The sequence below is a fragment of the Perissodus microlepis genome, chromosome 6 (genome assembly GCF_051167445.1).
Source record: "Perissodus microlepis isolate ML-2025 ecotype Zambia chromosome 6, ASM5116744v1, whole genome shotgun sequence".
In the NCBI taxonomy this organism is placed as follows: Eukaryota; Metazoa; Chordata; class Actinopteri; order Cichliformes; family Cichlidae; genus Perissodus; species Perissodus microlepis.
Window position 1 is genome coordinate 13,283,540 of NC_140466.1, and position 12,539 is coordinate 13,296,078.

General features: G+C 38.6%; 2 protein-coding genes across 2 annotated transcripts; one reads left to right on the forward strand and one right to left on the reverse strand.

Moving 5' to 3' along the window:
- Window positions 1-1,109: 1,109 nt before the first annotated feature.
- On the reverse strand, window positions 1,110-3,095 carry LOC146385247 (zinc finger BED domain-containing protein 5-like). Its single transcript, XM_084929928.1, has one exon. The coding sequence runs from the start codon at window positions 3,093-3,095 to the stop codon at window positions 1,110-1,112; it is 1,986 nt and encodes a 661-aa protein (XP_084786054.1).
- A 1,537-nt stretch (window positions 3,096-4,632) lies between these two features.
- psmd12 (proteasome 26S subunit, non-ATPase 12) lies at window positions 4,633-11,619 on the forward strand. Its single transcript, XM_084930867.1, has 11 exons — window positions 4,633-4,855; window positions 5,243-5,302; window positions 5,726-5,854; window positions 6,299-6,406; window positions 6,698-6,802; window positions 6,987-7,136; window positions 7,299-7,433; window positions 8,586-8,698; window positions 10,068-10,242; window positions 10,871-10,948; window positions 11,082-11,619. The coding sequence occupies exons 1-11, from the start codon at window positions 4,748-4,750 to the stop codon at window positions 11,289-11,291; spliced, it is 1,371 nt and encodes a 456-aa protein (XP_084786993.1). The 5' UTR covers window positions 4,633-4,747; the 3' UTR covers window positions 11,292-11,619.
- The last annotated feature ends 920 nt before the right edge of the window (window positions 11,620-12,539 follow it).

The following is a 12,539-nucleotide window of genomic DNA, read 5'->3' on the forward strand; positions in this document are numbered from 1 at the left end:
GTTGGATCTAAAATCCTTCTCAGTAGATAAAGATGAACTCTGATCCACAAAAATCTTAAACACTTGTACAACAGTATGAAATGTTAAAATACATTCATTTTTCTATAGTTTGGGTCACTTCAGGAAAAGTCGTCAAATGTCTGGCTAAAATAATGACATTTACGACATTTTTGTTGCTGACTGTACTGATGATCACAGTAATGATGAGACCATCTGAAGCTCCATCTCATGCTGAGCTCTTCCTGATGGTTTTGAAGTCTGAAAAGTATGCTGAGATTATTTTTATGCCTTCGCAATCAGAGTTCTTGCTCCATATTTGATCTTTCTCTCAACAGAGCCGAGTCATGTTCAGTTTACCAGGCCTCCGAGGTCTATGCTGACTGAGCCTGCCCTGGGATCAAACTGATTCTAGTTCAGGGCTTAGGGGCTTTCTCTGCCAGGAGGAAGAAAATCACTGACCCACATTGGCTGTATTTACTGGGAGCCTTTCAAAGCACACATCAACGCACACATTAAAAGGACACCTCCTGGTGGACTGCTGCAATTACACGATGTGTTCATTCAATCAAATCCTGTCCATTCACAAAGTTCTTCACTCACCCTGACCATTTGATTGATGATTGCCAAGCACGTGAGGCACGTTTATTCTGTGAATGGTAAAATAATGTGTCTGTTCCATTTCAGTCTTCACCACCGACATGATTTCCACTATTATTCTTTAAAGTATGGCTTCTTATTTCCTCTAAGCCAGTGCTTCCCAAACTTTTTCCAGCCACGTACCCCTTGAGACATGTCACCCTCAGCCGCATACCCTCTGCTATGAACGACTCTTAATTAGTGTCTATAAATACATTGCAATATCGCATGCATAAAAATAAATACTGCACAGTCGATTATTTCTCACCACCAAATGAATTTATTAATATTTTTTAGTAATGACAGAATTTTAATAATAAACTTTACTACTTAATACTAGCAGTGTATCAAAAGATTTATTAGAATTCACTGTTTTGTCGAGAGCATAAAGGCCATGAACTTTCATTAAACAGAACTTTATTTAATGTGATGGATGTGCTTGAGCAGAGGCACACAGCTCTTCAATGTTTGGCTCAATTTGGGAAAGGCTGAGTCTTAAATCGTTTTCCACACAAAGTCTTGCTCTGTATTTTGTTTTCATGTTTGTTAAAGCAGAAAATCCCCTTTCGCATAAGTATGTGGTGGCGAAAGGCATCAGTCTTGACAGCGCGCTTAGCCAGCGCGGGCTGTTCAGTGCGCAGTCCTATCCAGAAATCCGCCAGGGTCTTTTGAGCGTGTTCAACTTTTAGAGATCCATCTGTGGCGATTTCAACTAGGCTCTCCTGGTCAGACGGTGATAACGAAGTAGGCACGGCGGTGAACGGGTGACGTATCCAATCATTTGAGCCGTCCGTCTCTGGGAAGTATCGGCGTAACTGCACCGCCAGCTCCTCAAGGTGCACGTTACATTCGCGCTTTACACTTTTAGATAGTGTGAGATCATTAGAGCACAGAAAATCATGCAGCACAGGAAAGACTTCAGTGTTGTTTGTATCCAAGCAGTTCTTCCAAAGGTTTAACTTCTTTATCATGGCCTCAACTTTATCTTGAACATTGAATATAGTTGCAGAAACGCCTTGTAATCCGAGATTGAGCTCGTTCAGACGAGAAAATATATCACACAGATAAGCCAGGCACGTAAGGTACTCTTCATCATGCAAATGTTCAGACAGCTCAAAGGGATGGTTACTGAAGAAAACTTTAAGTTCATCCCTCAACTCAAAGAAACGAGTCAGCACTTTCCCTCTAGATAGCCAGCGAACCTCTGTGTGGAGTAATAATGTCTCATGCTCGCTGCCCATCTCATTGCACAACGCAGCAAATAAGCGGGAGTTCAGCGGCCTGGCTTTCACAAAGTTAACCATTTTTACACTCGTGTCCAAAACATGTTTCAAACGGACAGGTATTCCCTTTGCAGCAAGAGCCTCTCGGTGGATGCTGCAGTGTACCCAGGAGGCATCTGGCACGACTGCTTGCACACGCGAAACCACACCTCCGTGTCTCTCAGTCATGGCCCGTGCGCCATCAGTACAGATGCCAACACATCTGTCCCACACGAGTCCATGTGTGTTCATGAATGTGTCCAGCTTTTGAAAAATATCTGCGGCAGTTGTCCTTTGTTCCAGTGGTTTACAGAACAGCATGTCCTCCTTGATGGTTCCTTCATGAATGTAGCGCACATATACGAGGAGATGCGCCAGGCCAGCCACATCCGTGGACTCATCTAGCTGTATTGCATAAAATTCACTGGGGCGTATGCGCAGAAGTAGCTGCTGTAAAACATTTTCTGACATTGCATTGATGCGCCGTGAGACAGTATTGTTTGATGATGGAATGGACTGTATCGTCTTTTTTGCCTTTTCCCCCAACATTGTCCCTACCATATCTAAAGCAGCAGGGAGAATGAGGTCCTCCACAATAGTGTGGGGTTTGTTGTTTTTAGCCACTCTGTAACTGACCATGTAAGATGCTTGTAGTCTATTTTTATTCATAAGATCTGGCACCTGAATGCAGGTTTTACTTGTTGAAAGTGATTTTAGCTGTCGCTCAAAATATTCCCTTGGTTTATTTTTCAAATGGGGATGATTTGTCTCTAAATGTCTGCGCAAAAGTGAAGGTTTCATTGAGTTCTGAGACAATACTTTTGCACAAATAACACATTGTGGCCGGGAAAATCCATCAATATTTATACACGTGAACCCCAGCGAAATATAATTGTCATCATATTTGCGCTTCTTTGATGAGGTTGTGTTACAGTCCGAGCTGTCATGCTTTCTCCCACTTTGACGCTCCGCATCAGACACTTCATCACTTTCCACATGGCTGGCTCCAGCTATGCTAGCCACTTGGCTAGTAACCACAGATACATCCCTGCTAGCATCCAAATCTGACGAACACATTGTTGTTGAACAATCACCTGTGCGGTCACTGGAAAATGCATCTTCAGGTATGAGCTTATTGGTTGTTGTGGTCGGTGTCTCTGTGGTAGGGCCTTTTTTTCTTGTTAACCACTTGTCCATTTTCGCGCTGCACTGAATGCTTGGAGGCAACTTCAGCTGTTAGGTGTCAGTCATTTGGGCAAGTCACGCCCATGTATTTTGTCAGAGCTATTTTTTTGCTGAACACCAGAGGGTGGTATATAGTCATGTATTTGACAGGCACATAAAACTGCATTAGCGCAAATTTCGGCTTTTAAATTTTTTGATCCCCACTCCAACCCCAACCCACGCATACCCCCTACAGCCACTTGCGTACCCCCGAGGGTACGCGTACGCTAGTTTGGGAACTACTGCTCTAAGCTATATGTATGTGGTCAGTGGTGATTCCACCAAAACCCTCAACCATTACTCTTAGCCTTGTCACCATTATAGTCCTCGTGTCTAAGAGCAAATTAAGTAAAATATATGAACAGCAATGTAAAATAGCATAGTCTTACTGCCACAGGAGTGGGTTGTTTTTTGTTTGTTTTTTTGTTTGATTGATTGTTTTGTTTTGTTTTGTTTTTTTTACTGTGGAGGGAAAGCCATACCAGGCAGTTCATATCCACTATACTTTTTTCACATGATGCCAGCGGCGGACTGATATGGCAGTCTCTTTCAGTCGGCCACATAACAAATATACTGGGCATGTCAAACATATATGAGCAGGCTTGTTGCAATATCTATGAAATAAAGACTGATTAGTCTTACTAGTATGTATGCCAATATGTGAGTATGTTCTTCAGTTAAAGCACCAGCAAGCAGCTCATCATAAGGAACTATTCAATCACATGAAGCCAAATATTTAAACGGTAACAATAAGGTTTTAATGGAGTGTCCGGAATAAGTAATTAGTGCAGCGACAGGTCGCCTACACCCAACTACACCATACAAACACTTATGTCCCACGTCTCTGTTCATCATCACGTTTGGCTTCATCATTAATGTAATAAACTCGAACTCACTCAAGATGTTATTTTGCGGTTTGCTTTGAGTAATGAATTGAGCTATAAAATGGTGAATCAGCACATCCTGCTGGTGATGCATGGTTATATCGTGTTTTTTAATGTCAAAAGAACAGCTTAGACAGATTAAAATGACCGTCTGAGTAAACGTTTTTTGAATTTAAATTATATTATTAATAATAATAATATTATTCCGAGAAGGTCGTTGGTCTAAATCTAATCTGGTGCCTTTCTGTGTAGTGTTTGCATGTTTTTTCTGGGTACTCTGCCCTACTTCTTCAGGCATGGGTTTAAGCTAATTGTGACTCTAATTTGACAATAGGTGTAACACTGGGACAGACTGGTCACCTGTCCACGAGTCCCTAAAATCTATTATTAGGGAAACTTTTATTCATTTATTTATTGTATTCTGTCTCTATAACTAAGATAAAGAGATTCGTATCCATTCTTCTGAATTTTAGTCAAAGACTAAAAGATTCCACTCAACGTCAGAATCTTTAAATTATTTAACTATAAACTTACTGACCAACGATCAGGGAAAATCAGGATTTTACCAGGTCTGCCTGACAAATACCGGGGGTCCATCGTCGGTCCTTCAGGCGCCTCGGACAGAAGTTTAGTTCTCGACTTTGATTGGTCGCTTTCGCAGCATCGTTCGTTTGACAAGTAAAACAGTGGTCCGCAGGAAAAGAAAGTTCCGTGCGCTATCTTCATTTGTACACCGCAAAGATGTCTGAGGAGCGATCTGAAAGATCCGATGGGAGGATTGTCAAGATGGAGATCGACTACAGTTCAACTGTAGACCAGCGTCTCCCGGAATGTGAAAAAATGGCTAAAGTAAGCGGGTTGTAAAAGAGGCCAGCGCCGGCTGAGTCATGGTGCAGCGAGATCAGTGTTAGCATTCAGGCTAGCATCTAGCGTTACTGGCTTTGTCTGGATAGCTCTTATGACCAAATATACTGTAAATATACTTTACTTTGTATTTTAAGGATTTTTTGACTTTCAAAAACTTCCAATGTACTCTATTTAAAAACACGCAGGTATTTATTTGTTATTATACTCGCTAGCATGCTAGTATTCTTTGCGTTAGCTAAACCTTTAGCTAGTTTGCTAACCTGGAAAAGTGACTAAAACATTTTGCTGGTACAAAAGCAGGACTTCCCTGTTGTCAGCTTACAGCAATAAATATATCTGACACCGTATTTGTGCATTCTTCTGTCGCAGGAGGGCAAGTTGCAGGAAGCCATCGAGAGCTTGTTATCATTGGAGAAGCAAACCAGAACAGTAAGTCGATGTACACTGTTGCAATTTGTGTTCTTGACCATTTAGCTGCAGAAATACATCTAAGAACTCGGGTCCGATGTGACAGTAACATAGATAATATAAATTGAGATTAAAACACATTCTTAAGTTAAAGTTGTTTTTCCATTCTCAAACTATTTGTAGATGTCAGATTCAGCCAGTGTCAGGTGCAGCTGATCATAGGAGTGTAAATGAATAGACACGGTTAACCAGAATACAGTGTCGCATAATTCTCTTTGCAAAGTCTTTTTTGTAAAACAGTAAAACTGAAAGATGTGTTGATGAAATAAGAAATTAATTTTTCATGAATGCAATGTATATTGGTTAACATGTATTTTTTTTATTGTTGTTGTTTTTGGTTTGTTTGCTTGTTTGTTTTTTAATCTGCCTTTAACCTTTGTGCAGGCATCCGACATGGTGTCAACCTCCAGAATCCTTGTGGCTGTGGTTCAGATGTGTTATGAAGCCAAGGACTGGGATGCACTCAATGAAAACATCATGCTACTCACCAAACGGAGGAGTCAGCTCAAACAGGTTACATACCTCTTTTGTCTTGATTCCTGTTTTGTATCAATTCTTTCCTAAAACTATCTTCTGAATCTACAGTCTGAATACAGAAACATTTTATCATGCTTCTAAAGCCTTTTTTCAAATTGTATTACAATGTATAAATATATTGCTCAGTTACATGAGCAATCATAATTACTGGTCATGTAACTGTTTTTAATGAAAACATGCTGCAATGTTATCTATAGTGTAAGATCAGGATCTGTTTTGAAATGATTTCCTCTGAGTGGTAAAATGCTAAATACACTTTTTTGGAAAGTACCACTCCGACAAAATTTAGTCAAGACAAGTCCTTAAATTCAGAGCTCTTTTAATAAGCTTAACTTAATAACCCACAACCATTCTTTGAAAGTTAATACAATCTGAATCTGTTTGTTGTTTTTGTTTATTTGTTTGTTTTTCCTCTATTAGGCTGTTGCCAAAATGGTCCAAGAATGCTACAAGTATGTGGATGCTATGACTGATCTCACCATCAAGCTGAGGCTAATCGACACACTTCGCACTGTGACAGCTGGAAAGGTCTGGAATATATGTGATTTAATGTTGATATCTGAAAATTTGTATAGATTTGGAAAGCTATCAAAGAAGTTACACCTAAATAATGAGAGATTAGGGTAGCTTAAGCATTGCAGGTTGAATACGGTCACAGTTACTTAAAATCTTTTTACATGTATAATGTCTAAACTTCCAATCACAAATTAATGTGGTCTGGTTTACACACAACTATTTTGCAAATGTGGTCATGTCTGTTGAAGGCAGGTCATAGTAACTATTTGCTTAACTAACACTCTAAATTTGTCCACGTTACAGATCTATGTGGAGATCGAGCGTGCCAGGCTAACAAAGACCTTAGCTAATATCAAGGAGCAAAATGGAGAGGTCAAAGAGGCAGCTGCCATTCTTCAAGAATTACAGGTAAGGAACAGATGGTTTCAATTTTATACCTTCAAGATGACGAGGTCTGTGCAGTAGTTGTTGTTTCCTTATTGCTGTTGGGTGTATGGGGGAGATTTAATCATTTGTATGAATATAGTTTAAAAATACATAGATTAAGATTAAATAAATATTCCCATTCATTACTCACGTATGTTCTGATCAGGTGGAGACATATGGCTCGATGGAGAAAAAGGAGAAGGTGGAGTTTATATTGGAACAGATGAGGCTTTGCATTGCTGTCAAGGATTACATTCGTACCCAGATCATCAGCAAGAAGATAAACACCAAGTTTTTCCAAGAGGAGGGCACAGAGGTATGAAACAGACCAGGAACTGGGAATTAATTAATTAAAGATGGCAATGAAATATATTTTAATGTATTTTCATGGGTGGCGTCTGTACCCTCTTGTATCAGTTTGGTAGGTTTTAGCTTCAAGGGCTGACCTAATCAAACTTTTTTCTCATGAACAACTCAGGAGCAGAAGTTGAAGTACTACAACCTGATGATTCAGGTGGACCAGCATGAGGGCTCCTACCTGTCCATCTGCAAACACTACAGGGCCATTTATGATACCCCTTGCATCTTGGAGGACAGCAGCAAGTGGCAACAGGTGTGTGTGTATATATATATTTACTGTCAAGAGTATAAAGGTTATTTTAACGGATGTTTAACTTTGTGATTAGCAAATTCAGCTTGCTGACTTGTTTACAAATAATGACAGGGGTTTCCAGTAGAAAATGATACTGTTTTTTTGTAGTTTTGTTGTTTTTTGTAATATTTGCAGGTCTTAAAGTGAGATAAATACAACCTCAGATGAGCAACAACACATGACGTATTGCATCATGTAATTATTTAACAAAAGTAGTTAGTGTGTGTGTGTGTGTCTGGGGAGGGGGCACAAAACCCAGTACATGCACCCCAGTACGCCCTAAGATTCAATGGGTAGTAGAACTACTTTTGACAGGAATAACTTGAAGTAATAGTTTCTGTATAACTCAGTCTTTCACAGTGTTGTGGAGGAATCTCAGCCCCCAAAACTGCTTCAGATCACTAAGCTTTGTGGGCATTTGTTTATGCACAGCTCTCTTAAGGTCACCCTGCAGCATTTTAATCTGGACTGGACTTTGACTGGGCCATTGCAACACTTTGGCTTAAAAAGAAAAGCGTCAATCTGTTATAGATTTGCTGGTGTCCTTGGAATTATTGTCCAGCAAACCATCCACCATTAAAGAGGTGATCATGCTTGCTGATGATCAGTTAATCAAGTGTATTTGATTAGCAGCACCTGGCTGCTACTTAGACACTTAATTCCTATGCAGGCAGTAGGGATGTACTTAATTTTTCACTCACTGCTTCTGCATTTTAACTTGTTGAATAAATAATGAGATGGTGTAATATTTCCTGTGGTGGTGTTCAGTTGAGGTTGTATTTACCTGAGTTTAAGACCTGATAAGGACCAGATAGTTTTTGTTTTTTTCCACATAAAACTTAGAAATGAAAGAAGGAGATCAGTTAATCAAGTGTATTTGATTAACCTGACTAAATGTGCCCTAAAGTATTGGAGGGAGACGTTCTCTTAGTCCTGTTACTGAAATCTGTATTTATGTGTAACAGTTAATTAGGTCTTTTTCTTTTTTTAAGTACAAGAAGCACCTACAAAGCATGTGAACATCTTTTGGAATAAGAGAAACAGTGATGTCATAGTTTAAGCACCATCAAATCTGTATGTCTAGTTTGCTGCAGCTACTTTTTTGTCTTTCAGGCCCTGAAGAGTGTGGTGCTCTATGTGATTCTTTCACCCTATGAGAACGAGCAGTCAGACCTTGTGCACAGAATCAGTGGAGACAAGAAACTGGAAGAAATCCCGAAATACAAGTGAGAAATAATTTTTGCTTCTTTGCTTTTGGTGCTGCTGTACTCTAAAAAAGTAAGCTACAGATGTGTTGTGGCTAGATAATAGAAAAATACAAAGAAAACACAATATATGCTACAGTATAATGTAGCTTGCTACCTTTTCTCAATTACTATATGAATCTTTGTGGACAGTCCCACGCACAGTGGGTATTTGCTATTTTAGCAAAGTTGCTAAATGTTTTTATCTCAAGAAAATGCTAAAAACTGTATTTAAAAATGTTGCTGTTTGCTGATGATGGTAATATTTTCTGCTCTGGTGATGATTTGCTGGCTTCACCTTATTTAAGCTATTGTGCAGAAGTCTGGGGCAATAACTACAAAAGTACATCACATTCACTGTTATTATTTATTTATTTATTTATTTTAAAGGCAGTAATGATCATTTACAATTCAGGTTATAAGGACTTTATAAATTGACTATTTTTAAAGATTAAATTATTAAAATTTGTAGATCTTGTGAAATTCTGGACAGCACTTTTTTTTCTTCTTTTCTTTTTTTTTTTTTTTTTTTTTTTTTTTTGAGCAAAAAATAATCAGCTACCAGGAAATATTCAAAGCATTTTTTCCTGAGAGAATGAAGTTATAATTTAAGGGGTTTTTGCAACTTCAAAACTGAAGGTGTATACTACCAGGAAAAGTTCTAGTTTGAGTGTGTGGAGTCAGACAGTTAAAGGTTGAATCAGTGTCCAAACATGAAGCAGGTCAAAAAGAGAGGTATGGTATGGACATGGTCCTCAAGAGATGTAAAGAAGGGGACAATGTTGAATTTCAGTGAATGTCTCTCTGGTTGTTACTTTGTGCTTATTTGGATTTTGTAATTAACATTCCCAAAGTGGAGTTACTTGGCTTTCACGTGCAGATGTGAACTTATGGAGTTGTAAATATAAGATGATCTGATTATTATTTTGTGTATTTCATTTTATATTCTGTGTTATTGGAAGTATTTATAATGTTGTTCTTGTTTATAACAATAATTAAGTTGGCTAAATAGTATCTGATGACTTATGAAGGAAGAATGTGATTAAATAAGTGTGCACTTCTTCCCACTTATTTCAGATAAGTAAACTGAGTCAAAAAAAGAGGAGCAGTATTGTACTGTGTTTTGCTTCATTTTTCTTCTTTTGCTGTTGTTTTCCTACATAATTACGTAATCAAACAATCCAAACAAATCAGCATTACAATTCAAGGCAGTACTTTTTCCTAAGCTACTTGGGAGAGCTAACCACAGCAATGTTCACATATGTTGATACTGGGTGTGTACTCTCCGTAGAAAGGTGTAGATACAAGTTTTTTTGGGAGGGGTTGTTAATAAATATTCTTCTTGTCCCAGGGACCTTCTGAAACAGTTCACTACCATGGAGTTAATGCGCTGGGCCTCCTTGGTGGAGGATTATGGGAAAGAGCTGAGAGAGGGATCATCCAACAGCCCTGCAACAGATGTCTTCTCTTATACAGAGGAAGGGGAGAAAAGGTGGAAGGACCTGAAGAATAGAGTGGTCGAGCATGTAAGTCCTATTGTTGAGAGCAGGGGCTTCTCACTTGGAGTTTGAACACACAACTGTGACACTTTGTTAGACTTGTTTTAGTTTTGACGGTTTTCTGAGTGCTTTCTTAGTTTTAAACTAGTCAGTGGGTGACATGTTTTCCCCTCGTTTTTTACTAAAGTAAAGTAGTTGGCAGGACCATTCAAAACCTTTTTCCTATAATGATCAAGAGACTGAGTTCAATTTAAATAGATACAAGGACTAATCCCAAAAGGTTGATTCCGTTCATCTGGACGTAGCGTTTTCAGTGCGAGAAACATTTTGTCAGTCATCCAAGTGACTTCTTCAGTCTCAGCTGACTGTAGGTTTCCCCAACCTTATAAACACTACATTTGCACAATGACTGAATTTAGCCCACTGAATGAACAATGGGCTGTGAGGTCAGTTCCTTGATCCATTAATATGTAATAGGACTAAATGGAACACAATTGGACATACAATAGAAATACGATGGAGGCAACTGGGATAAAGATGACTCTGAAGCTTTATGCTGATTGAGTGGATAAACTGTTTGGCTCTTATATTTAGGTACATTGTATGTGCACTGGTAACAGTGATATGATTTTCATGTGTTTTCTACTGTCCCCAGAACATCCGAATAATGGCCAAATATTACACGAGAATCACAATGAAAAGGATGGCTAACCTTCTTGACCTCTCTGTTGATGTAAGTAAAACAAATTAGTAATTTCTTGTAATCTGAAGGTCATTTTTATGCTCGGAACTGCCGAGTTACACTCAAAAACTATAAATAAGAGGCACTAACCCAGGTCTCTCTCTCTCGTTAAATACTTTATCAGGAATCGGAGGAGTTCCTCTCCAGCCTAGTTGTAAACAAGACCATCTACGCCAAGGTTGACCGGCTGGCTGGCATCATCAACTTTCAGCGGCCCAAAGACCCCAATGACCTGCTCAACGACTGGTCACACAAACTCAACTCACTTATGTCTCTGGTCAACAAGACCACACATCTCATTGCCAAGGAGGAAATGATTCATAATCTGCAGTGAAACGAGAACAAAGTGCTTTATTTTATGTTTTGATTCATATTTTGTTTTTCCTTCTGTGGAAATGTTTTTGACTACACAGTATAATGGCAGCCTGTGAAAGCAATCTAATTCCAATGTGATAGAATTAGCAAAAAAAGTCTTCAACACACATAAACATGCAAACACTTATCCTTTGCATCTCACTCTGGACTGGATATTCAAAGTGTTACACATTGCCATTTGATGTAATATATACAGTAGTTTAGCCTCTGTTTCTTTATAAAAACCTGGTTTTCAATGTACATCTAGCAATGTAAACAATAAACTTCTGACATTTGGTTAACAGTTATATATGTAGGTGTTATTGTAGCCTGACTTACATTGATTCTATTATGACAAACCATGAAAACATGAGTGTATACTAGGTAATAAAAGGATTAATGTGAAAAACACCAAGGGCGTACAGCGCACAAAATTCATGAATAATATGTGCCGATGGTTTAATTACAATGGGTTATCCAGATTTCAGATCCCTCTCTTCACTTTGATTTTAATCTCCACAGGGCCCAAAATGAAATGTTTGACACATTCATACACCACATAAAAAGTTTTTTTCCACCAGCAGATATATTGACAATAACGAAATTGTTGGCATCCAGTTGTGCACCAGTAAACACCACAGTAGGCGTTTTGAGTGGTAATAGCACAAAAGCACAGGTAGAACTAATGTCATTAAATGTGGCTCGGGATAATAAAATGTCAGGGGTGCCATAACAATGAGCTAGCATGCATAATAGCAAAATACTGGAACTTCTTATTTGAATGGAAAACTGCTTTTAATCATAGCAATTACCTCTGTGCTTTACTTACTATGTGTAGGTGCCCTCATTTCTTGGCTTATGAGTGCGGAAAATACAATTTTAACTAGCTCAATTATATTTTCCCTCTTTTTTTTATGTCCACAATGTAATGTGGCAAGTCAACATAAAGATTCAAATGTTATTATTGTGGATATTTTCAATACATCACAGTTTAATCTTACACACACCACTTATTGTTGTGTGTGTGGTCATTTCGGGGTTTTTTAATACGCTCTATGAAGCATATGGATTAATTTTGGTCAACTCGAGGACTTGATTGGATTTATTAGAAACACCTCATCTGTGTCACGAAATCGGCTCATATCATTGTACATCCCTGAGAGTTATAAAAGGCTTGACTGGATGGATGAGGAAAAAAACCTTTAGGTTAAGGGAAGATAACTGACAT